The sequence below is a fragment of the Thyridium curvatum genome (genome assembly GCF_004353045.1).
Source record: "Thyridium curvatum strain D216 chromosome Unknown NODE_12_length_601061_cov_81.036774, whole genome shotgun sequence".
Taxonomy (NCBI): domain Eukaryota; kingdom Fungi; phylum Ascomycota; class Sordariomycetes; order Thyridiales; family Thyridiaceae; genus Thyridium; species Thyridium curvatum.
The window spans coordinates 421889-443278 of record NW_022156767.1 but is presented as its reverse complement, the minus strand read 5'-3'; the positions used below and the strand labels follow the sequence as shown (position 1 = coordinate 443278).

General features: G+C 59.5%; 8 protein-coding genes across 8 annotated transcripts; 4 read left to right on the top strand and 4 right to left on the bottom strand.

Moving 5' to 3' along the window:
• Positions 1 to 217: 217 nt before the first annotated feature.
• On the bottom strand, positions 218 to 2072 carry E0L32_002958 (uncharacterized protein; the record flags this gene model as incomplete). The annotated part of the gene is made up of 4 exons (XM_031137204.1): positions 218 to 1126; positions 1199 to 1677; positions 1781 to 1931; positions 1995 to 2072. 4 exons carry the CDS (start codon positions 2070 to 2072, stop codon positions 218 to 220), a joined length of 1617 nt encoding a protein of 538 aa, XP_030999568.1.
• Positions 2073 to 3217: 1145 nt separating this feature from the next.
• On the bottom strand, positions 3218 to 4190 carry E0L32_002957 (uncharacterized protein; the record flags this gene model as incomplete). The annotated part of the gene is made up of 2 exons (XM_031137203.1): positions 3218 to 3770; positions 3856 to 4190. The coding sequence occupies 2 exons, from the start codon at positions 4188 to 4190 to the stop codon at positions 3218 to 3220; spliced, it is 888 nt and encodes a 295-aa protein (XP_030999567.1).
• Positions 4191 to 5487: 1297 nt separating this feature from the next.
• Positions 5488 to 6744, top strand: E0L32_002956 (uncharacterized protein; the record flags this gene model as incomplete). Its single annotated transcript, XM_031137202.1, has 1 exon — positions 5488 to 6744. One exon carries the CDS (start codon positions 5488 to 5490, stop codon positions 6742 to 6744), a length of 1257 nt encoding a protein of 418 aa, XP_030999566.1.
• Positions 6745 to 7303: 559 nt separating this feature from the next.
• Positions 7304 to 9455, top strand: E0L32_002955 (uncharacterized protein; the record flags this gene model as incomplete). The annotated part of the gene is made up of 3 exons (XM_031137201.1): positions 7304 to 7355; positions 7594 to 7787; positions 7848 to 9455. 3 exons carry the CDS (start codon positions 7304 to 7306, stop codon positions 9453 to 9455), a joined length of 1854 nt encoding a protein of 617 aa, XP_030999565.1.
• Positions 9456 to 10276: 821 nt separating this feature from the next.
• On the top strand, positions 10277 to 12403 carry E0L32_002954 (uncharacterized protein; the record flags this gene model as incomplete). Its single annotated transcript, XM_031137200.1, has 2 exons — positions 10277 to 11499; positions 11566 to 12403. 2 exons carry the CDS (start codon positions 10277 to 10279, stop codon positions 12401 to 12403), a joined length of 2061 nt encoding a protein of 686 aa, XP_030999564.1.
• A 6-nt stretch (positions 12404 to 12409) lies between these two features.
• Positions 12410 to 15383, bottom strand: E0L32_002953 (uncharacterized protein; the record flags this gene model as incomplete). Its single annotated transcript, XM_031137199.1, has 3 exons — positions 12410 to 12423; positions 12483 to 14126; positions 14180 to 15383. 3 exons carry the CDS (start codon positions 15381 to 15383, stop codon positions 12410 to 12412), a joined length of 2862 nt encoding a protein of 953 aa, XP_030999563.1.
• Positions 15384 to 16174: 791 nt separating this feature from the next.
• On the top strand, positions 16175 to 18079 carry E0L32_002952 (uncharacterized protein; the record flags this gene model as incomplete). Its single annotated transcript, XM_031137198.1, has 2 exons — positions 16175 to 17408; positions 17487 to 18079. 2 exons carry the CDS (start codon positions 16175 to 16177, stop codon positions 18077 to 18079), a joined length of 1827 nt encoding a protein of 608 aa, XP_030999562.1.
• Positions 18080 to 19489: 1410 nt separating this feature from the next.
• On the bottom strand, positions 19490 to 20905 carry E0L32_002951 (uncharacterized protein; the record flags this gene model as incomplete). The annotated part of the gene is made up of 2 exons (XM_031137197.1): positions 19490 to 20401; positions 20483 to 20905. 2 exons carry the CDS (start codon positions 20903 to 20905, stop codon positions 19490 to 19492), a joined length of 1335 nt encoding a protein of 444 aa, XP_030999561.1.
• Between the last annotated feature and the right edge of the window lie 485 nt (positions 20906 to 21390).

Here is a 21390-nt window from a genome sequence, read left to right as displayed (position 1 = left end):
CAGGTATGGTAATTGAAAAGGGTCAGTCAGATTGACATTATCGACAGTTGTGTCTACCTCGCGAGCGGGCGACCTGGTTCGCCAAAGATGCCTGAACAGAGCACACGATACCGAAATCGTTGAGAAATCCCGTTTTGGTACAGATAGGAAATGGACATAAAACCCGTAAGTTCCCACCCACCCCATCCCCCGACTTCAGCTTCTTCCCCTAACTCACTCAGGGCCTCGGCCGGAAGCTCACGTACGGACCGTCGATCTTGCTCACAAAGATATCCCGCATCTGGAACTCGCCCGCGCGCTCCCTGCCTTTGCCCAGCGACGGGTCGCCCTCGCCGACGCGGCCGAGGTCCCCGGGCGCGAGCTGCATGTCGTAGCCAAATACCAGCCGCGCGACGCCGATCGTCAGCTCCATGTAGGCCATGGGCTTGCCGATGCAGCCGCGCGGGCCGATGCTGAAGGGGTTGAAGACGCTGTGCAGGTCCCTCAGGGAGTCCTCCGTCGCCGCGCCGCCCTGGCCGCCGGAGGGGATCCAGCGCTCGGGCCGGTAGGCGAAGGGGTCCTCGACGTAGCGGGCGTTGTGGTGCAGGGCGTAGATGGGGCAGCCGACGCCCACGCCGGCGGGGACGTGCCGGCCCAGGACGTCGAGGCCGCCGTCGAGGGTCTGCCGGGGCAGGATGGCGCCGACGGGCGGGGACATGCGCATGGCCTCGTCGATGCAGGCGCGGACGTAGGCGCAGGCGTTGAGCTCCGGCCCGGCGCGGATGTCCTCGGCCGAGGAGAAGCGGGACTTGACCTCCTGGTAGGCGCGCTCGAGGCACGTGCGGTTGTGGGCGAGGTAGAAGACGGTGGCCGTCATGGTGGTCGAGGTCGTGTCGGAGCCGGCGATGATGAGCGTGTTGGACTCGCCCCAGAGCTCGCCGGGCGCGAACCCGCGGCCCGTCTCCGGGTCCTTGGAGTTGAGCAGGTAGTAGAAGAAGTCCTTGCGGGACGAGTTGAAGATGTCGCTGTTCATGCGCGCGCCGACCTGCTTCTTGCTGAAGGCCATGTACCGGTCGCGGTCCCGGTTGAGCTTGCGGAAGAGCAGGCGGTCGAGGCCCGACTGGTGCAGCCAGGGCATCGGGCCGGTCTGGGATCGTCATGGTTTAGTGAGGGTTGCTTTAAAAACGGGTTTGGCAAGGGGATGCATGGATAAACCTACAGTGTTGTGCCTCTTGGCCGCCTGCGCCAGCAGCCGCGGCGCGTCCCTGTTCTCGGCGCTGCTGCCCTCGAGCATCTCGAACGAGCGGCCGAAGCTCAGGTCGCCCATGACGTCGAAGCCGAGGTAGGTGCTCCACTTGGCCACGTTCTTGGGCTCCGTCCACTCGCCGGGCGTGTAGTAGGCTCCCGGGTTGCTCTGGCTGGTTGCCGCGAGCTTCTGGACGAAGAGGCGGATGTGGACGAGGACGTACTCCTCGACGCCGCGCAGGGCGGCCTCGGAGAAGGCGTGGCTCATGACGCGGCGCTTGCGGGCGTGGGCGGCGCGGTCGATGGCCGTGTGCGTCGAGAAGGCGTCCGGGCGGGCCGGGAAGGAGAGGTAGAAGTCGGACTTGCGCACGTTGGACTTGTGGCCGTAGATGGCCTTGAGGGCGGCCGGGTCGTTGAAGGAGAGGGTGTTGGGGCCGTAGCGGACGACGGAGCCTTGGAATGGGGGGTCAGTCGGTCGGTGGTCCAGGGTAAGGTAGATACGGGAGAGAAGAAAGAAAGACAGCCAAGTGCTACGCTTTTGGGGGCAATGGCGTACCGTATTTCTCATGCAGGTCGTAGAGATCGAGGTGCTTGTCCTCTTGGTAGGCGTGGTAGACGTCCCGCCATGCCGTGATCTTGCCCAGCAAGGGGCCGGGGTATCCTGCCAGCGGGTGCAGGAAGAGTCTGTATACTACGAGGCAGAGTCCCTGGAAGGCTTTGTCAGTTACTGGCTGATCGAGTGAATATTTCCAGCGTTTCCGGGGCCGTACATATGCTGTCGCGACAATCACCACCGCCGCAACGGTGGACAACAGGGACGGCGTCCCCAGAATGGACAAGACGGCCATTTCTGATATCCCGATTACAAGTTCCGATACCGTGCTGCTGACACTAGTTACTCGATCAAGGGACATGGGCAGACAGTCAACCGCTCTGTAGGGGCATTTTACACAGACACATTTCTGGCTTTTTGTTTGCTCTTTACGGTCGTCACGATGACCATTCCAAGGTGTGTGAGCCGGCTAGATGCGGAAGGGCTCCACACCTGACACGGCGCTGGCGGCGCGGAAAGCTTCGTTGCAACGGGCGGAAATACGCCCGCCCCACTCTCTGGCCCGGGTTTTTCTTGGAGTGAGTGTGGGCTTTGCCCGGGGAGACTGGAGACTGGAGACTGGAGACTGGCTTGGCGGGTTGTCGTCGGACGGTGGGTGTGTTTATTGGAGGATCTTAGCATTGCTTCTTTGATTTGAGGAAAAGGACACGGAGACGACGAGACGAGAAATGTGAGAATCTTTCCGTATATCAAGCATGCTGCGGACGGACTGGACTGGGCTTCACCTGACGTGCATTAGATGCGTGACACGGGCACGGCATACACTGCAGAGGATGCATGACTCCTGACCCAAAGATGGTGCTGGTCAGGGTCCAATCCCGTCGAAAGTGCCCAACTCTCGGGTCGGGAGGGTCACCGTACCAACAAAGGCCGTCTCTTTCTGCAAAGCCTCATTCCTCGGTTATTGGTTTGGAGCCCGGCATAGCCTACTACACCTCCTCGAGAACCCACAGGTCATCTCTTCTTTTTTAATCAACGGGCTCTCCTTGGTTCCGCTCCTCAATGAACATTGGATGATGAGCTAACGAGAGAAACAGAACTCTGGCGGCGAGTGGGCGACCCATTTGCGGGGAACTCGGCTGGTGTCGGTGCCGGCTCTAAGCGGGGGGAACGTACGTCTTGAGCCGCATTTCGTCATGGGATTACATAGATGTAGGGTTGACCGTCCCGGGAGTCCGGGAAGACTTCTCCGCAGATACGCGGACTGGTTTCTTCAAAACCCATGGCAGACTGGTCACTCGTCTCGACCCGGCGTGTCTAGCAAACATATTGGCACCATGCTGCTGCTGCTGCTGCCGTACTACGTAGATTCTGCGATACGGCCCTGGATCTTTGCTTGAGCAGGAGGAGCCTCTCATCTTCCCCAGCGATCAATCGAGGTTACCAAGAGTCCTCATCGTAAATGAAGCCCCAGTTGGGGCGGTACTCGCGCCCCGCCCTGTATTGGGTCTCGACCCTTTCCAGCTCCCAGTCTCCCCATTTCTTCTCTTCGCACAGCCCAACCATGGTGATCGTGAGCCCAGGCCTCCTTCGGCCCAGGCGGCGGAGGGCCTTCATCGACCTGCGAGGCCCCCCGTGGCTGATGATCAGCGCGTCCAGCTCGTCGGCCCAGTCCGGGTGCTCGCGCAGCTCGTCGAACGCCCTCTCGGTGAAGGAGTGCTCCTGCCCCGGACCGTCTGTGATCTCCAGCGAGACCAGGCCGGGACAGTGCTCGACAAAGGCGAGCAGGGCGGCGTCCTTGATCCTCGTCGTGCGCTGGAGCTGGACCCTCGTCAGGCCGGGACAGGCCCGCGCCAGGCGGACAAGACCCTCGGTCGTCACGCCCCACGCGTCGTTCCTGGCGTCGTAGCTCACGTCCTCGAACCAAAACTCAAACTCCGACAGGTTCTCGCAGACCGAGCTGCCCAAGGCCAGGATGTCGTCGATGTGGCGGCTGGACACGCGAGGCCGAGTTAGCATGATTCAGGGCTTGGGCCTTTTAGATATGCTCTGGATCTTGGTTTTTTTTTTCTCCTTACTCTGCCAACTGAAACGAACTGCCAAAGCCAATGTACGTCGTGTCTGTGCCAATGATTTGGTCGTAGGTATCCCAGTCGCCCCCGCTGGCCTCGTCGTCCCGGCTCCAGCTACGCTCGAAGAAGGCCTCGTCTAGACCTTTGGGAACGGGCTTGGGCGGCATGCTCGCCTCTGCTTCTGCCTCTTGGGAGGGGGGCTTGGCTGATATGATCACCTCGATGTCTTCAGGGACAGGCTGGGTCGAGCTCGAGGCCGCGGCTCCATTGGAGGAGGACTGAGTATTGGAGGCGGGCTGGCCGTTGGAGGCGGACTTCTTCTTTCTCCGGCCACGGGCCATTGCGTACGCCGATGGATTGGTAATTTGTTTCTGTATGTTTGTTTGTATGATGTATGTACTGCGCTTGATCGTGAGACGGTACGTACGCACGCACGCAAGAACTGCAATTGGGAGTGACGGACGACAATTCGGTTTCGGGGAGGCTGCAAAGGAAAAGGGGTAATCCGGGCCTGCTGGGCATCAGCCGCATCACGACGCCACGCGTGCACTGCACGACGATCCCTGGTCAAGGACCAGCACACCCATGGCAGAAATTGTCGATGCCCTATCGCTGGAGGTCGGCTTCGTAGTACCTTGTTACAGTACAGATATCTACAACAAGATCAACATCAAGTAGCTGAAATCCCTGGCTAAACCCTGATCAATCCCCTGATCAATCCTTGTGACCATAGAACTCACTGGTGATTAAACCTTGACCATTGACAGGGCTGACAAGCTCGTGTATCTTAAAGTGACTGTTTTGTTGATCAGAGCATTTCAGAGGCTCCTATTTGATGGAATGAATCCCTGTAGGTGCCACTTTGGTACGAAAAGGCTGACTTCCCAGTGCTGACGACATAAAATGACCAGTTCGCAGGGCCATCCTGGTGGAAGTCGGGATGCAGGGGCCTGTTTTGTGACGCATATTGCTTTTCCCCATTCGCCTCGTTTTCCCTTTGGTCTTGTGTGAAGTGCCCACGCTGTTTTCGAAGTACGGAGTAGGTATCAATTCGACAGAGGCGCGTGCAAGAAAAGAGTCCTTGGTAACTCTGGATCCTCAATCACGGCAGTGTGGGAGATCTCGGCAAAACGAACCCCTGTCGGGTCGAGAGATCTGGGGTTTTCAAGTCTGGTCTGCGGGGGAGCTGGGCCATGAAGCCATGTCCCCCATTTACACGGTGCCTGGCGGCAGTTGATGGGGACGATGGAGACGATGGAGACCCGTCGCTCTCGCGGGGTTCCCGGAGCCGGTGCGAACGGCGCGATGTACGTCTACACAATTCCTCCACCAACGGGGACCCCAATGTCACCGTCGTACTCTTCGTCACTACGGGCAAGGTCCCCCTCCTCTGGCTCCGGGCTTGGTAGCCTTCCAGGGAATGCAGCCCATTGGATTCCGCGGGTGAAGGAGCCGAGGCAGGCCAACCTCATCACGGGCAATATGGAGGGTATTCAATTAATAAAGACCAGCCGTCCGTCTGCGGGGAAAAGAGGCGGATCGTAGCTGCGAGCCTGCAATTCTCACCTGTGTGTGTGTGTGTGCGCGCGTGCTCTCTCTTCGGCCTTCCTTGCCAATCTCGTCGTCATCCGCAAAAAGATGGTGAGCTTCAAGATCTTCGGCGGGCTCCTCGCGTTCGGCGGGCTCGCCGCCTCGAGGTCCATCCTCCACGAGGAGCGAGCAGCCTGGCCCAACGGCCCCTTGGTGACCTCGGGCAAGGACATCCTCGACGCCTCGGGCCAGAGCCTCACGTACGCCGGCGTCAACTGGCCCGGCGCGGGCGAGGTCATGATCCCCGAGGGCCTGCAGTACCAGAGCATCGAGACCATCGTGTCCAAGATCAAGAGCCTGGGCATGAACGCGATCCGGCTTACGTACGCCATCCAGATGATCGACGAGATCTACGCCAACAACGGCCAGGACGTCACGCTGCAGAAGGCCTTCGCGCAGGGGCTGGGGGCCACGGACGGGCCCAAGGTGCTGGCCAGGGTGCTGGCCAACAACCCTTCCTTCACGGCGTCGACCACGCGGCTGCAGGTGTTTGACGCCGTCGCGGCCGAGTGCGCGCGGCAGCAGATCTACGTGCACCTCGACAACCACATCTCCAAGGGCAAGTGGTGCTGCTCGACCAACGACGGCAACGGCTGGTGGGGGGACACCGAGTTCCCCGTGGCCAACTGGGCGCGCGGGCTGGCCTACATGGCCGCCCACGGCAAGGCCTGGCCGGCGCTCATGTCCATGGCCCTGCGCAACGAGCCGCGGCAGCCCGACAGCGGGCCCGCGCGCGGCGACTACAGCTGGCAGTCGTGGTACAAGTACGTCCGGCAGGGCGCGGCGGCCATCCACGAGGCCAACGCGGACGTGCTCATCTTCCTGTCCGGGCTGGGCTACGACACCTTCGTGACGCCCGTGGTGCAGGGCACGGCGCTGACGCCGGGCCAGGGGCGGTTCAGCGCCGCCGACTTCCCGGCCGGCAAGATCGTGCTCGAGATCCACAACTACGAGAACGGGGCGACGAGCTGCGCGAGCCTGCGGGGCAACCTGGTGCGCAACGGCTTCGAGGCCATGACGTCGGCCTCGGCGGCCAACAAGTTCCCCGTCCTGCTGACCGAGTTCGGCTTCCAGATGGACGCGTCGACGTGGAGGGGTGTGTACGCCAGCTGCCTGGCCGACTTCCTGCCGGCCAACAAGGCGGGCTGGTTCCTGTGGGTGCTGGCCGGCAGCTACTACATCCGGTCGGGCACGCACGACTACGAGGAGAGCTGGGGCCTGCTGTCGCACGACTGGTCGACCTGGCGCAGCCCGGACTATGTCAACCAGGCGCTGATCCCCATGGTCCGGGGCACGCTGTCGTAGTTGCTGGAGGTCTGTCGTGGTGAGCCGAGAGAATACGTTGTCAAGATGGAAAGCTACCTAGGTAGCATGGATAGATATATGTAGTTATGTAGCCTGAGAAATATCAGCCAGACATTTGACTTCCTCGCATGTTTGTGATGAGTTTCAAAGGAGTTGAAGTGTCCGAGTCCGAGTACCTGCATCAATGGAAGAAGGCGAATCTCTATCCATGGCCATGACTGAGAAGAAAGAAAGAGACGAACAGACCCGAGTCTTTGTTGGAAGCGTGAATGAGTAGAAGAAGCTGGTGATGTGTGTGGCTGATGTGAAGAGCGAAAGGTGGTCCGTGCTCTGGCGCGCCGCTCACAAGTAGGTAGGTAAAGTGAATCTGCTGTGAGGCTCGAGCTACATACAAGGCTAAAGTTTTCGACCATCAGTCCCTCAAAATAGCACAACAAAGACGACGACACAATAAAAACATAGCACTGCGACCCCTCGGCCAGGCATGCTCCCCACTACAGCGACCCGGTAACATCGCGTTTTCCGAGACGCAGACGCAGCCGCAGCCGCAGTCGCCACCATGTCGCGGCCTGTCTGCCGCTTCTTCCAGCAGGGCAACTGCCGCTACGGAGGTGCGTCTCACCCGTTGCCTTTTTGTTGATCTTGCTGGCTGACCGACTCCTTTGAATTGGTTTAGACTCGTGCAGATTCGAGCATCCGAGGGCGAACAGCAATCGATTCGGCGTTTTCGGCGGCGGATCGGGGCCAGGATCGGGCGGAGGCGGAAACAACCAATGTGCGATACCTTCAGAGACACACACTCTCCTCCCACTACTCGACCGGCACTAACAATCGTTCTTGTTCCAACAGTACCATACAGTCTCAGCAAGGAGACCCTGAAGAAGGACCTGACTGAAGACCCCCCGTCATGGATACTGTCCGCATACGGTCCCGGCAAGGACGCCCCGGACCAGCTCTGGGGCGGCTTCCCCTTGGAGCAGAGCTTCGAGGAGCTCCGACTACACTACATGATGGGCGCCCTGTCCGGCAACCCGCAAAAAGCAGTACGTTCAAGACAAAATGCAGGTCAGAGTGACAACCAAACTGACATCACGGGGTTGTAGGTGAGCGAGATGGAAGAGCTCTACCAGGGCGCGAAGCAGCGGATACAAAACGCCGTCAGCAACGTAGACGGCGCTATTCAGTACATTATCGAGGGGGGCAACAGGCATCCGAATCGGCTCGACGTGTGCAAGGAGGGAACGCGGCCCGGAGGGACCAACGGCGAGTTCGCGGTGGGCAAGAGGACAATCGGCGGGAGCGCCGCGCCGGCCTCAAATCCGTTCGGCTCCGCGGCAGCGACAGGGTCTGCCTTTGGCCAACCGAGCAAGCCGAACCCCTTCGGCGGCGGGTCGTCCTCCTTCGGCCAGCCTTCACAGCCCGCACCCGCCTTCGGTCAGCCGTCGCAGCCGAGCGGTGCGTTCGGCCAACCGTCACAGCTGGGAGGCGGCACCTCGGCGTTCGGCCAGCCGTCGCAGATGGGCGGCGGCGGCGGCGGCGGCTCCGCGTTCGGGCAAGCCTCCGCTCTGGGCGGCCAGAAGCCCAGTCCCTTTGGGGCGCCGGCGTTCGGACAGCCCTCACAGCCGTCGACGGCGGCCGCACCTGCCTTCGGGCAGCCGTCACAACCGGGCGGCGGCGGCGCGTTTGGCCAACCCTCGCAGTCTGGCGGTAGCGCTTTCGGTCAACCTTCACAGCTCGGGGCTTCGGGAGGCGGTGCTTTTGGCCAACCGTCACAGATGGGAGGAGGAGGAGGTTCGGCCTTTGGTCAGGCTTCGGCGTTGGGACAGAAACCCAACCCCTTCGGATCCAATACGAGCGCTCCCAGTCCATTTGGAAGTGCAGGCTCGGCCAACCAAGCATCGTCGCCGTTCGGGCAAGCAGCGCAGGCGGCTCCCGGCCCGTCTCCGTTCGGAGCGGCCACCTCAAACCAAGCAGCGTCTCAGACGACGGGTGCATTCGGCAAGCCTTCTGCCCTCGGGCAAACGACAAGCCCCTTTGGACAGGCGGCCGGCACGACCGGGCCATCGCCGTTTGGAAGCACCGCTCAACCCGCCGCAGCCAACCCGTTTGGCAAGCCCTCACAGCCCTCGCCATTCGGTGCAGCGCCGGCGTCTTCGGCCATGGACACGTCGACTGCCGCTCCTGCGCCCTCGCCGTTTGGCCAACCGGCGGCACCCTCGCAGCAACCGGCGGCAGCGAACCCATTTACCAAGGCTGCGTCGGGCTTCGGCCAGCCCGGTGCCGGGGGTGGTGGTTTCGGGGCGCCGCAGACTACGGCAGCGCCACCGGCAGGAGCAGGAGCGGCGGCAAGCGGCGCATCCAACAACCCTTACCCGCCGAACGCGTCCCGCCAACACCCGCCCTTTGAGAGCTACAGCACCAAGGACGTGTCCGGCAACCTGGCCACGTTCAAGGGCAAGCAGGTGGCGTACAAGACCGCCAAGGACGGCGGCGAGACCATGGCGGGCGTACAGAACTTTGACGGCTCCTTCGTCAAGATATGGTTCCCCCGGGGCCCGCCCCTATACTACGGCGCCACCGAGGTGGAGGACAGCAGGTACGACGACAGGACCAGGGCGGCGTACGAGGCCTTTGTGAGGACGGGGAGGTTCGAGGGCGGCGTGATGCCCGAGGTGCCGCCCAAGAGGGAGTGGTGCGCGTGGGATTTCTAGCGAGGGAAGGGAAAGGAAAGGAAAGGAAAGGCCGTCGTCATTTTACTATACCACGAGGGAGTTGTCGCTTTTCCCGGCGTTGAGAAGGGGATTTCCAAGACGGGGAACTGGTTACGACAAGTCATCCATAATCGGACGGACTTTCTGGATAGTGAGGAAGACGAGCATATCCCACCCAGCAGGCAGTGAGCGGAACAAGGGTACCAAGTAAACTCAATGGGAAATTGAACCGAATCGGGGAACAATTGATCACATCCCGGGGACTGCCTCGAGAAGAGTCATAGACTGGGTTGAAATGAATAAATAACCCGTGCAATACGTCAAGTCAAGACTTCAAATAAATAAAACCCGAGAATGATACTTAACTAATGACCCATGGATGCTAACACTAATTAATGGATTTAGGGCTCCAGTTCCAGCGCGTCATTGGTGGATCCAGCCTGCAAACTGCCTGCTGAGACTGAGCTGAGTCAACCGGCCAGCAAACCATCCCATTATCTTGACTTTTATCCACTTCAAGGTGAAATAAAGATCACGGTACACCTGTGTTGCACACATGCAGGATGCCGTGAATTCTCATTATTTAGACTTTCTGGCGCACAGCTTTTTCCCTCCCTCCAGCATTTCCGTTGTTCAATCCCGCCTTTTTTCTAAGCGGACAGAGAAAGAGCAACATCGTGCCCCTCATCGAGGTCGCCGCACGCACCCCTCCATCATCAACGGGACGACGCTCATTCATCCCATCCCATCCATTCCACCTCTCATACAGTCAGTCCCCCAGCAAAAGCAGCAAAAAAGGGGAGCAAAACCGGCCCTTCGCAATGACGGCCCCCCTACCGCCCTTCGCGGCCTTCCCGTCCGCAGAATGGAGACGGGCCTGCCCGCCCGGCGACTGGGCCGCCCTCCTCGGCGCCTGGACCCTGCTGGCCGAGGCCCACCTGAGCCTGCCGGACGACGACTTCGCGCGCGCCTCCCTCGCCGACGAGTCCCTCTCGTCCTTCCTCCCCGGCCTCGCCAGGGAGGCGGCGGAGTCTCCGGAGGACGGCCTCCTCGGCAGCGGCAGCTCAGACGACCCCGCCGGCGCGGGCTCGCGCCTGCTGCTGCTCAGGTCGACCTTCCGCCTCGCCGCCCGCGTCCTCAGGTCCGCCGCGCCCCCGCCCTGGGCCCTGCAGTGGTCCTTCCTCTCGGACCTCGCCCGCCTGCACGGCAGGAGACGCACGGCGCGGCTCCTCGCCAGCCTGTCCCCGGCGTCCCTCTCCGCCCTCGAGACCTCCTCCCTCCAGGCGCTCAAGAAGGCCCTGATCGCGGACCTGGACAAGGGCATCAACGGCGACCTCCGGGCCGCGGAGCAGCGCCTCGTCCGCCTCAACTTCCTCGTCGGCGCCTCCCCGGCCCGCGTGGCCGCCTTCTTCCTCGCCGGCGACGACTACCTCGACGCCCTGCTCTCCTGCTTCCGCGTCATGAACCCGCCCCTGCGCCGCGCCATCGTCACGAACCTCTACCTCTGCCTGGCCGGGCTACTCGTCGTCGACGGCGCCGGCAACGGCGAGCCGCCCAAGGTCTCGATGCTGACGGACCGGCTCTACGCGCTCAAGGCCGCCGCCGACGCCCACAGGGCCGGCCCGCTCAACGCCAACGACTCGCTCGTGGCCGAGCTCGTCACCACGACCCCGATCCTCCAGCACGTGCAGCGGAGGCTCGAGGCCGCTGCGGTGGAGGTCCCTGGCCGCACCAGGAACATGATCCGGGACCTGGCCTCGTTCCGCAAGCCCGGCGCGGGCATGCGGCCCAGGAGGCCCGTCCGGAGGAAGATCGACAAGGGCAAGGGCGTCGAGGTGGTCGACCACGACGCCGTGGAGCAGCAGGTCCACGTCCACCGCATGAGCCAGATCACGCAGATTCAAGACCTCTTTCCGGAGCTCGGGTCGGGCTTCGTCGCCAGGTTGCTCGACGAGTACGGAGATGACACGGAACAGGTCATCGCACATCTGCTCGAGGATACACTGCCGCCGCACTTGAAGAGCGCCGACCGCGGTGAACAATTGTGGGTTTTATGCCAAAAAGTCGTCTCTTGATTTCATTACAGCGCATTGACTAATCATATGAACAGAACCTCCAATGCCATGCAGAAAGAGCATCACAAAGACCTGGCACCCAAGTCAACGCCTCCTCCGTCTTATCAGCTTCCCACGCGCCACAACGTCTTCGACGACGACGAGATGGACAGGCTCGTCGTAGACACCTCCAAGCTCCACTTCGGCAAGCACGAGTCCAGCCGCACGGCAGAAGACATCCTGCAAGACCGCTCCACCGCTCCCAACAAGGCGGCCATCCTATCGGCCCTCGCAGCATTCGACTCGGACGACGACGAGCGCGACGACACCTACGACGCCGAAGACGTGGGCGGCACCGTCGACGCCGCCACGGAGGAGGACCCGCAGGAAGCCAACGAGGAAGCGCTCTTCCGGGCCTTCTTGGCGGATCCCTACGCGTTCGACAGGGACGCAGGTACCAGGCGAGGCATCGCGAGAGCCAAGCTGAAGGAAGAGACGGGCATGACCGACGAGGCCATCGAGGGCTGGGGCCTCATGCTCGCAAGGAACCCGCAGAAGAAGAGGAGACTCGAAAACAAATTCACCGCCTTCACGGGCGTGCAGAACGAGCTGGCCTCCACGGCCTGGCGAGCAAGCCCTGCCGGTTCTGGCGCAGAAGACTCGGAGGCCGACGGCCGGGGAACGTCGCGAGGTAGAGGCGGGGGTAGGGGCAGAGGAGGGAGAGGCCGGGGCGGAGGCGGCCGTGGACGGGGGGGTAACGTGGCCGGACCAACAGGCGAGAAGGAGACAGAGCAAGCCCGGAGGAGGAAAGAGGCGGCCAAGAGCTCCAGGGCGAACCACAACCGCCGCGATCAGCGGGCGAGGAAGATGGCCCGCGGTGGGTTCGCGGGCTAGGCCACTCTACGCCGTTTCCGCTCCCCGCCGCCGTGGCTTGAACTGCTGCGCACCATGGGCGCCGCGGCGGGCCGCTTACCGACGGCCTTTTCAGCAGGGATGCCCTCGTCAGCGGCGTCGAATAGATCATCAGCATCCAATTGCAACGCATATGGGCTCCTTATGTCTGCGACTCGTAGATCCGTCGGTGAAGTGAAGTTGTAGGTGAAGCCCGGTATGGGCGACATGACGCCAGCGAAAGACGAAGTCCCGCCCTCGTCCGGCCCAGCCGCGTGGCGGAGCCAGTACGACTGGTCCCTGGGCGTCGCCAGCTCGGATAGGACGTCGGTCGAGTCCCTATCCTCGGCGAGGGATTCGAGGTTCTGCGACTGGCCCAGGACCGACCTGTACGACTCTCTCGAGCTCCGGCGGCTCTCGAGGTACGTCGTGAGGTCGAAGCACTGGCGGCACATGGGGTAGACGGGCCAGCACTCGCTCTCGTCGCGGTACTGCGGCAGGCAAGGGCGCGTTTGCTGCACGCACTTCTCCTGGATGTCGTCGAGCACGTCGTTGATGGGCGTGAAGTAGGCGTGCCGCGGCCCGCCACCAAAGTACTTGTTGCGGCCCCAGAGGTGGCCGAGCAGCGCGTTGGTCTCGGCGTCGACGACGGCCGCGCCGCTGTCGCCCGGCACGCCGATGCCGCCCCGGATCCAGGCGTCGCCGTCGTCATCGTCAGCAAAGGGCTCCTCAATATACCACTCGCGCGTGGCGCGGCCCGTGCCGTTACCCACCGCGTCGCCGGATATGTAGGCCGGCACCTCGCAGACCTGGCCGCGCTGGCAGCCCGATGTCCGGCCGGTGCTGATGACGTCGGCTCCGGGGGTCACAGTCGAGGTCTGCGTCACGAGCGCCTGGAGGCACTGATGGCTCTGTTGCGCGTCGGGGAATCTGCGGAGCATGTTGGCCTGGCGCGTTCTGGAGGTGAAGAGGGTCCAGTCGGTTGCGACGAGAGGCGCTTCCTTGTCGCACTCGGCCCAGTACGGCTCGTGGGAGAGGCGGACCGTCTTGAGGTCGACGCCCGACGTGGCGATGAGGCTCCCCAACCCAAAGTCGTTGTTTTTGAGGTACAGGGCGTCATGGCCCGAGTCCAGGCAGCCCTGCCGGTCGCAGGGTGCTGGGTGTTCAAGATTTACCTGGTCATCGTGGTTTTGAAACACGTCTAAGAAAGGGTGGAAGTTTCCCAGCCAGCATTTGGTGTCGCCGACCACGAGCGAGGGGCCAAGGGTGCAGGCGATGGCGTCCTGCCCTCCGTTCGTCGCCGCACCGATGCTATCGCCCATGCAAGGGCTGATGTAGCAGAAGGGGTTTCGCGGGCTGCAGACCTCGTCCGGGTGCTCTTTGCTCAGTCCCCTGGCCCAGACCAGGCGGTCGACCTTACCCGTCGCGAAGCTGAAGCTGGAGTGGTTCTTGTAGGGCGCCGGGAGTATGTCGCGGACGTGGGCGGCGATGAAGACCTTACGGGCGCGGCTAAGCTTTGCGCTCGTCATGAGGCATATGCGCCTTGCGTTTGGGTGAATCTTTCCACGGGTCACGCTGATGGCGTGCCCGGGGCCGCACCACTTGGCGATCCATTCGATCAGGAACGGCAGGACACAGTGCTCCCATACTATGGGGAAGGGAGTGACAGGCTCCGCCAAGCGTGGGGAGCGGACGTCCTGGGGGCTGGCTGCCGAGCGTGGTATGTCTGTCTCACGGTCAGAATCTGAAATTTAGCTAGGCAAGGTTGATCAGTCGGACCTTTCAACTTCTTCTGCCTCTTCTCCAGCGCAAGTCTCAGCTGCTCCTGGCAGCGACGCTTAGAGAGCTCGACCGAAAGCATTGCCTTGCGTGAGGGGTCGCCGATGGCATCCCACTTGGGCGACTCTTTTGGAGGTGTCATGGTCTCCTCAACTCTCTTGGGAAAAGGTGTAGCTGGTGGCGGAAGGGGAACCCTGGAGGTCGTGTTTTGTCGTGTTGCAGATTCGGGGTTTACAGAGTCTGGATGGCAGACACGGATATGCGACTCGAGGAGCTTCTTGCTCTGCCACGAGGAGCGCTCCATGCAACCTGCCGCGGGGCACATGAGTAGATGCTCAACCTGGACGTGCCGATTGAGCTTCTCTCGTGATGCGAAGCTCATGCCCTCGGTCTTGCATTCCCCCCAGTCACAGGGGAGCCAGCTATGCACCGTTCGGAGGTGATCGCCCAAACCCTGGCTGTCGACGAAACGGGCGACGCAGTTGGGGCTCAGACAGACGTAGTACGTCGCTGCTGCTGACTCGCCACCATGACCAACGACCTCTTGGCCCACGCACAGTGCACCGGAAGAAGTCGATGAGGACAGCTGCCGCAACGGACTCGGGCCCCTCGACATGACGGAAGAGACGCTGAGGGCGTCGGTGGCAGACTGAAACTCGGTATTGACGGGCGAAAATGTGCCGCACTTTGCCGTGGAAGAGGAGGAAGAACTGGTGGACGAGGCAGCCGAGCTGAAGCCGACGCTACTGCCGACGCCCTCGCTCAGCGTCCGAGGCCGCTTGCCTGGGTGGTGGACCTCGTCGTGCGGGACGACAATGCCCTCGTCGGCGACGACCGTGTTGTCGGCAAAGGTCACCTGCTTGGGCGAGAGGCTGGCGTAGCCCGCTGCGTACTGTGGGTGGTGCAACAACTGCTGGCGCACCGTACCGTTGTCGTCGTAATTGGGAATCGTGAAGGGCATGTAGGATGGGAACGCCGCGAGCTTTTGGAAAACATTGTCGTCAGCAGCGACCGGCCAGCCGGCGCTGTAGTCGACGAACTCGGTCCTGATGCGCGGCGGGGCAAATATTCCAGCTACATTTCCTCCTTCTTTCCCTGCTGCTGCTTCCTGCCTGGTTCGCTTGCGGGAGCCGCACGAGGACGAAGGCGGCGCGGCGGTGGCCCGGAGGCGACAGGAGGCCGCTTTGCCGTTGGCTGGGGCCATGACGATGGAGTGTCCTTTTTTGCCTTGTCTGCCTTACTCTTGGAGAAGGGCTACAAACAATAGAACACAATGGAAATAGAAATAGAGAGAGTAGACTAGACTAGATTAGATTTGGACGAGTCGAAAGGCAGCCATACAAGGACGGCGAGGAACAAGGCACAGAGGGGAGAAGTTGAGAGGACCGAGGCGGACTGTATACCGAGCGAGAGAGCAAGCAAGGCAAGGCAAGGCAAAAGTGCACAAATAAATCAGAATTCAACAAGCCGATTGTTCTCTTTCCCCTCCATTGAATGAATATCTGCCCTTCGAGGACGAGATGCGGGGGAGAGCTTGCTTCCTTCCTTTTGCTGCGCCTGGTGGGAGAGGCGGCCTCCAGGCCGCCACGACCCCTGTCAGATGCACGAGCTGACCGGCCTATGAGCATCTCGCTGCGGGATGTTGGTTTGGAGGGCAGCGAGCGAATCCCGCAACCATTGACCGTCGCCTGAAAATGTCTGGATCTATGCTCGGGGTTACATCTCCTTCCTTGCCCATTGGCTGAGCATGCATGGTCCTCAGCCATGTCATTGTAATTGGTTTGGATTGCATGAGACCACCGACATTGCATGTCCAGTCAGGCTGCAACAGATAAAATCCCTCCTCACCCAGGTCAGGCTGTCGGAGAAAAGTCACACTTGTTTTCTTAGAGCCGCATATTGGCTGACCACGGAGGTCAATCAACCACTATACAAGCTTGTCGTCTTTTACTGGATGGCCAGAGAGCTTGGCCCCGAACGCTCGCTTCAAGCAAGATGAGGTTGCTCAATGTTCACACCTTCCAGCTGGTGGAGTTTCTGGGAAAGAAGCCGGAGTACGCCATCCTATCCCACACCTGGGAGAAGAGAGAGATCCTCTTTGAACACATGACCCAACCCACGAAGAGCTTGAAGAAGAGGGATGGGTGGGATAAAGTCAGCAATTGCTGTAAACAGGCTAGAACGGATGGTCTAGGATACGTTTGGATCGACACTTGCTGCATCGATAAGAGCAGCAGCGCGGAGCTATCAGAGGCCATCAACTCCATGTTTGCGTGGTACGCATCGGCGGAAATATGCTATACGTACCTGAGCGACTTGGAACTACCAGAGGATCGCTCCAACTACGACCTGGAAGCCTCCTTGAGGACATGCCGATGGTTCACAAGGGGCTTTACATTGCAGGAGCTTATCGCTCCATGTCAGGTCTGGTTCTTCGATAAAAACTGGAATTATGTTGGGAAAAGAGATGATGCCGACGAAAACGATTGGCAGTGGAGTATCAAGAGCCAACCGGTACACGAAATGATATCAGCCATCACCCATATCCCTGTACCCGTTCTGGGTCGTGGATCAAAGCGGGAGCAACCAATGGAAAGGCTTGAGGTATTGATGAGAGGCTTTTCTATTTCACAACGCATGAACTGGGCAGCAGGACGCAGCACCACCCGCGTCGAGGACGAAGCCTACTGTCTCCTGGGCCTGTTTTCGATCCATATGCCCCTGCTGTACGGCGAGGGCAAAAAGGCATTCCGCCGGTTGCAGGACGAAATCATGCGAGGCTCAAACGACCAGTCCATTTTCGCCACCAATGAGCATACTCTTCTCGCGTCGTCGCCAGACGGGTTTATTGACAGCCGCACTGGAAAATCCTCTCCAGTCGATTTGATCTCACTACAACGGACCTGTCTCTCCTCTGGAAATGTTGACGACTCGTTCGTAGACGCAGGTCCAAGCGTAATAAGTATGACCCTGTTCATATGCCCGTTGAAGAATTGCAGCACTCGTTCGATATACCTTGGCTACCACGCCTCCACTGCCGTCTACCTCGGGATATTGAATTGTGCTTTCCAGAATGACATTTACCGACGGCCCGTGATCATTCTGGAGAAGTTGAATGGCCAAAGAACATTCTTCCGGAAAACGAACGGTTATTTGACCGGGATGCCAAGCATTTCGTGTGTGGAGATGGAAGGCACACAACAAATCTATGACAATGAGTGTCGTGCGGGTATGTTTTCCCACTGTTGATCATCAAAGCCTAGGCCACTCATCACTTCTCAAGATAAAATGAATTACAATTTATCAGACGCCAGGCTAGAGAGGGTCAGCATCATCCACTCTTACGAAGCCTCCATTCTCGAGTACACAAGTGTGGATCAATGTCCGATTCTATCAATAAAGATCCATCTTGCAGACAAGTACAAGCTTCTGTCTTACTCCCCACCGCAGACAAGGCTGCATCGAACCAATGGACTCGTCGTCATTCAACTACCAGGATCAGGCATTCCTCAAATCGAGAACAACGGGAGACTTCGCGGTATCGCTGTGGTGGAGACACCGCACGGTTCAAATCTACTGGTGGGCTGGGGAGGTGTTGGAGCTGCTATGTCCGATGGAGAGTCTCAACAGCAAGGCTTTATGGGTTGCCAGGCAGTAAAGATGGCTCAAGGTCCTTTAAATCTCGAAGAAGACTCCTTCCTTAGCTCCTACTTAACCATGATGAGTGAAAATCATGACTCTGACTTGCAGCTTACGCGTGGGCAAGAAATAGGCGATTCTGTGCGCTCCGGGGTCTGGATTGAAGAAAAGGAGATCCTCGGTCATCGAGATTGCGACCTCTATATTGGATATGAGCTCACCTCTGATCAAATTAGCCGTCTATTCTCTAGCATACAATGAGGATGGTATGAGTCAATATCAAGTCTCTTGGGGAGATGGACACAAGTCCAGGAACCAAAAGCTCACAGTTCCTTTGTCCATACTACACTCCGTCGCAATGGCAGAGATATGCTACCAGGGTTGTGTGAAGAGAGAACCAGTGAAACCAATGAGCGAAACATTCTAGGCTTTGCCAAAGTTCCCAAGAGCTTGAACTAGCAAGGCACTGCGTTTCAATGTTCATATCAAGATGCTTAACTTCATCTCCCAGAACCGGAGACAACTCGCCCTGCCTCACCTTTGCATTACCGCGTCTGATAATGTAGTGGCACCCATTTTGTTCTTCGAACTTCGCATCCTTGAAATCGTCGAGTAGAATGTCTAGAGGTTGTTGGAAGTAGTTTAAGACAGAAGGATTACCGATGTTGGGTTGTTACCTGATTTGATAGGTGTGGGAGCTGTTTGGTTGGGATGGAAGTTCTGACTTTGATTTCTGGTAATAATAAAGACAGTTGAGGGTTCATCATATCCTATATGAAGCCTCCCTTGGTGACGCCATGGGTACTTTCATCGTGACTGGGTGAACTCTCACAATGTCGAGGCTGAAATGCGTGTGTGCAAATTGACCGGATATTTGTCTGATCAGCCTCAGGTTGAAGACTCAATTACACTCATCAACGAGCTATTTGATAGGCTATCTGCACAGCGCAGACATATACATATATGTATTGATAATAATAAATGTTGATGAGTCCGTAGTTGTAAGTCGAGGTGGAATTCCGGATAGTTACCAGATGGCGCTCTAGATAAGACTCAACAACAACAACACCTTCATCATGAACCACACACCACTCATCCCGATTGAGCACAGACCCTCGCTTTCTTAACGATTCTTTCAATTCCAACACTGTAAAAAGAGGTGAGGTATAGGCGTTGATCCTCATCTAAATAAAAAAAAGGCTATAAAAGCACAGGGGACCCCGCTCTTGTTGCATTCTGCTCAACAAGACAGATAAAATCCCTAGCACCACCTCCGCTGCCTCCTCCTCCGCTGCTCAACAAGGCCCTCGTTCTATGCGTGACCCCTCATGGAGCACACACGTTCCCAAACTCTTTTCTTTTTTCTTTCCCCTTCCCGTCGTTCGAGACACATTACCGGAACGCCTTGTATGCACTTTTTATGTAGTGTGATCCGATCCGCCCGCTCATTTCTGTCTTTGCTCACGCTGCTCCTCCGCTGTGTCCAGATATCGATTCTCTCGAGCAAAAAGGCAGAGACTGAGTCTATCACTGCTCTTTGCCGGGGGGACCCTTGCTCGCAGATGCACCTGCCCTCCAGCTCACACTCTCACTGGCTTGATGCTCCCGGCCTTTGCCTTTGTCTCTGCCTCTGCCTCTGCCCTTGCCCTCGCCTTCGTCGTCGCCAGCGACCTATCGCGCGACAGCGGCGTTGAGCACCTGGGTACGGAAGAAGCCGCCCTTGGTCCGCTCAATGACCTGCTGGTACACCGAGCTGTTGGGGTGGTTCATAACGACAGTGCCCTCCTGGAAGTCGATCTTAGCGTCGAGCCTCGTGTCCCGGATCAAGTTGACGATCCACTTCTCGCCCTCATCCACGTTGAGCCCCAGCTGCGCGCTCAGGCGCTTGAGGTCGATCCGGGCGTGGATCTTGCAGTACGACTCGAAGAAGAGGTGGCGCGCGGCGTCGACAAAGGCGTCGCCGGCGGACACGAGGAAGAAGTCGGACCGCAGCACCTCCTCGGCGCGGGGGAGCTGCCTCTGCGCCTCCTCAAAGTCAAAGTCGATGTACAGCGCGCGGACAAAGTCGGTCACGGGATCGCTATACTCGTACGCCTCCTGCTTGACGATGCGCACAATGTCCTTGAGCTGCTTCTGGTGCACGCCCGTGTTGCGGACGCGGCCCCGGCCGGAGATAACGGCCGCCGTCAGATACCGCAGGACCCAGGGGCACGACGTCTGGATGGTGTTGATGTAGTTGGGCGAGAAGAAGAGCTCGAGAATCTGGTCGCGCGAGCCCTCGAAGTTGAAGAGGGGGAAGAGGGCCCAGTGGATGAGCCACGTGCGCTGGTGCAGCTGGCCGAGCGGGTTGAACGCCTTGCCGTCGATCTGTTCCTTGACCTTGGTGATCTCCTCCATGGCGGACTCCCAGTTGGCCGTCAGGATCTCCGAGGCCAGCTTTCCCCACGTCGCGGCGGCGACCTTGTCGTTATCGGTCGAAAGCACACGGAACTGGTAAAGCAGCTCGGCGGCGGCGCCGTAGTTGCCGCAGCTGTACTGGAAGTTGCCAAAGTCGTAGAGGGCGTTAACCATGTCGATGGTGACCTGTACAAATCAAGACCCGTCAGCACTGCCCAAAGATTTCTTCTCAAAGGAGCTACTCCAGAAAAAAAAGGCGAGGCATACATCGTGCTCCTTCTTCAAGAACTCCAAGTTGGCCACCTTGTCCGACCGCAGGTTGGCGACCACGTCCTCGCTGCCGAGCAGGTCCGTGAGCTTGGCCGTCTCGTTCTCGTACTGCTCGAGGCGCGCGAGCACCTTTTGCCGCTTGTCGGCGTACTCGGCGGGCGGGTCGTCGAGCCCCTCGAGCTCGCAGTAGAGGTTGGCGACGTAGTCGGTCATGTTGGTCTTCTTGAGCAGCTCGAACTTGGCCTTGAGCACCTCGCGCGACTTGGCCTCGTCCTTGCTGCCGCCATCCTCGTCCTCGAGCTGGCCGGCCGAGAACTCGAGCAGGGGGAAGATGAGGTGCCGGTCGAGACGGCTGACGAGCTTGGGGAGGAGGTCGAATTCGCCGACGGCGGGCAGGCCGGCGCTGGTCGAGTTGGCCATGATTGCTTTTTTTGTGGTGATGATGCTGGTGATGGTGCTGACGGATGGGGAGAAAAGTCGAGCACGATTCGTCGAGGCGGGCGCCGGACTGGACCTGAAGAAAAAATGTTGGATCACGAAGGTCAGGCCAGGTTCGTCGTGACTGGGATGTGGTTATCAGGACGTGGTGTCGCACCCGAGAGGCCGTCCGTCTTTTTTCGTGGGTTGGTGGGGATGGGCAAATACAGGCAGGCACACAATCACACACACACGCCAGCCGTGGGGTTCATTCGCCCTTTCTCGATTTGATGTAAAATTTCCCAAAATCTGGTGGGCAAGGGAAGGTGGGATGGGCCCGCCAGGCCCAGCTGTTTTTCCGGCCCCGATTCCTGTTCAGTTCTCTGGAGAACCGAGAAGCCGACCCACATGGCTCAATTCTGCCGGGCGGTCAGCGTGAGCTCTCGCGACTTTTCTCCAGAAGATGCCCCCATACTGGCGATCATCAA